Source organism: Sinocyclocheilus rhinocerous, unplaced genomic scaffold (assembly GCF_001515625.1).
Source record: "Sinocyclocheilus rhinocerous isolate Xijiao unplaced genomic scaffold, SAMN03320098_v1.1 scaffold711, whole genome shotgun sequence".
Lineage (NCBI taxonomy): Eukaryota > Metazoa > Chordata > Actinopteri > Cypriniformes > Cyprinidae > Sinocyclocheilus > Sinocyclocheilus rhinocerous.
Genome location: NW_015641018.1, coordinates 3,482,757 through 3,484,676, shown reverse-complemented (window position 1 = coordinate 3,484,676; position 1,920 = coordinate 3,482,757). Strand labels below are relative to the sequence as shown.

Here is a 1,920-nt window from a genome sequence, read left to right as displayed (position 1 = left end):
CTCTGGCCATACGGAGGCTGGCGACCTCCTTCGAGATTGGTACCACTCGCCCTCTCAAAACGTTTCAGAGGATGCTGGGCCTCATGGCGGCATCGCCAGCACTACAGTTGGGTATGCTTCATATGCGCCCCCTTCAGCGCTAGTTGAAACCACGGGTTCCATCCCATGCGTGGCGTCACGGACGCCTGCAGATCAGGGTGAGTCAGGCCTGTGTAACAGCCCTGGCCCCCTGGAAGAGCTCCCACTGGATGGAACAGGGCGTGACCATGGGGATGGTTTACATAATGACAATTGTCACGACAGACGCCTCCAACTCAGGTTGGGGGGTGCTGTGCAAGGGCATACCGACTTTCAGCCACTGGTCGAAGGCGGAAAAAGGCTTCCACATCAACTGCCTGGAAATGCTAGCAGTATGTCGAGCCTGTCAGTTCTTCCTGCCAGTCCTAAAGGGGCACCATGTGCTAATCCAATCGGACAACATGTCTCTGGTGTCCTACATAAATCGCCAGGGAGGCCTCTCCTTGAAGCGTCTCTTCATTCTGGTAGAGCACCTCCTGGAATGGGCTCAACTCAACCTGCGCTCGCTGAGAGCAGCGCATATACAGGGCAAATTGAACCAAGGAGCGGACATGTTATCGAGGAGCAATGTCCCCTCAGGGGAGTGGACGCTCCATCTGCAGACGGTTCAGAGGATCTGGGAGATCTTCGGCGAGGCCGAGGTAGACCTCTTCGCTTCAGAAGACAACTCTTACTGCCCAATTTATTACTCAAAAACCAGGGACGCGTTGGCCCACGATTGGCTCAACCTCCCTCTTTATGCTTTTCCCCCGATCAATCCTCGGCCCGACCTATGGGCCCTGCACCTCTGGCCGCTCGACGGGAGCCTTCGAGCCTCCCAGAGCGAGTCTTGAACACAATTTCAATTTCTACGAGACGCCTCTACGCCCTTAAGTGGACTTTTTTCTCCGCTTGGTGTCTAAACCGCGGCAAAGACCCTCATACTTCCGATTTGACAGAGGTGTTGTCATTTCTGCAAGAGCTGCTGGATAAGGGACGCTCCCCATCCACGCTCAAAGTATATGTGGCAGCTATTGCGGCCTCTCATGTCCCTATTGCGGGCCAATCGGTGAGCAGAAACAGCGCGATTATCTGCTTCTTATGGGGTGCCAGGAGGCTGAATCCGCCTCGTCCCCTAACCGTCCCTTCATGGGATCTACCCACTGTGCCGAGGGCCCTGAAGGGCCCCGCTTTCAAGCCGCTACAGTCTGTCAACATTCAGTCGCTATCGCTGAAGACTGCTCTGCTTCTGGCACTGGCATCAGTAAAGCGAATAGGAGACCTGCAGGCGCTCTCCATTAGCCCTGCCTGCCTGGAATTCGGGCCTAACGACTCTAAAGTCATCCTGAAACCAAGGCACGGTTACGTACCTAAGGTGCTCTCCACTCCGTTCAGAGCACAGGTCATTACGCTCTTGCAGGCCAGGATCCTTTCCGCTTGAAGAGACACGCGCTGCGTAAACAGATCTGGCAGAGAGCCCTTGGCCGTATCACGGTCAAGCTCTCTGGCATTAGTTCACCTGTTAGCTCTCGACCCCTGGGTGTCGAAGTTACAGGAGTACTCTGGAACGATTAACCAGGCCGGGTGTGACCTCAGGAAGCTCAGCCCATCTTAGCCTTGGGTTGTTGTTAACTTCTCTATGGGCATTGGTTGCTTATGGGAGTTATGATACTTTTAGTCGTTCCACTACATTAGCACAGCGTGATTGTACGAGTGTAGTATGGAAAGGGAACGTACTCGGTTACTAACGTATCCTCGGTTCCCAGAGATACGGGAACAAGTACTGCGTTGCTAGCCGTAGCCGCACGACTCAGTCGTCACTTCAGTCGAAGTAACCTGAGAATCCTGTGGCAAACGCCCGCT

The 1,920-nt window shown here is 54.5% G+C and overlaps 1 protein-coding gene across 1 annotated transcript in view; it reads left to right on the top strand.

The window, feature by feature from the left end:
- The first annotated feature begins 266 nt into the window (after positions 1-266).
- Positions 267-1,920, top strand: part of LOC107753885 (lymphocyte antigen 75-like) — a 42,449-nt gene continuing 40,795 nt past the window's right edge. Inside the window, exon 1 of the mRNA XM_016570152.1 lies at positions 267-318. Within this exon, the coding sequence (XP_016425638.1) occupies positions 267-318 (52 nt within the window). The remainder of the gene's footprint in view (positions 319-1,920) is intronic.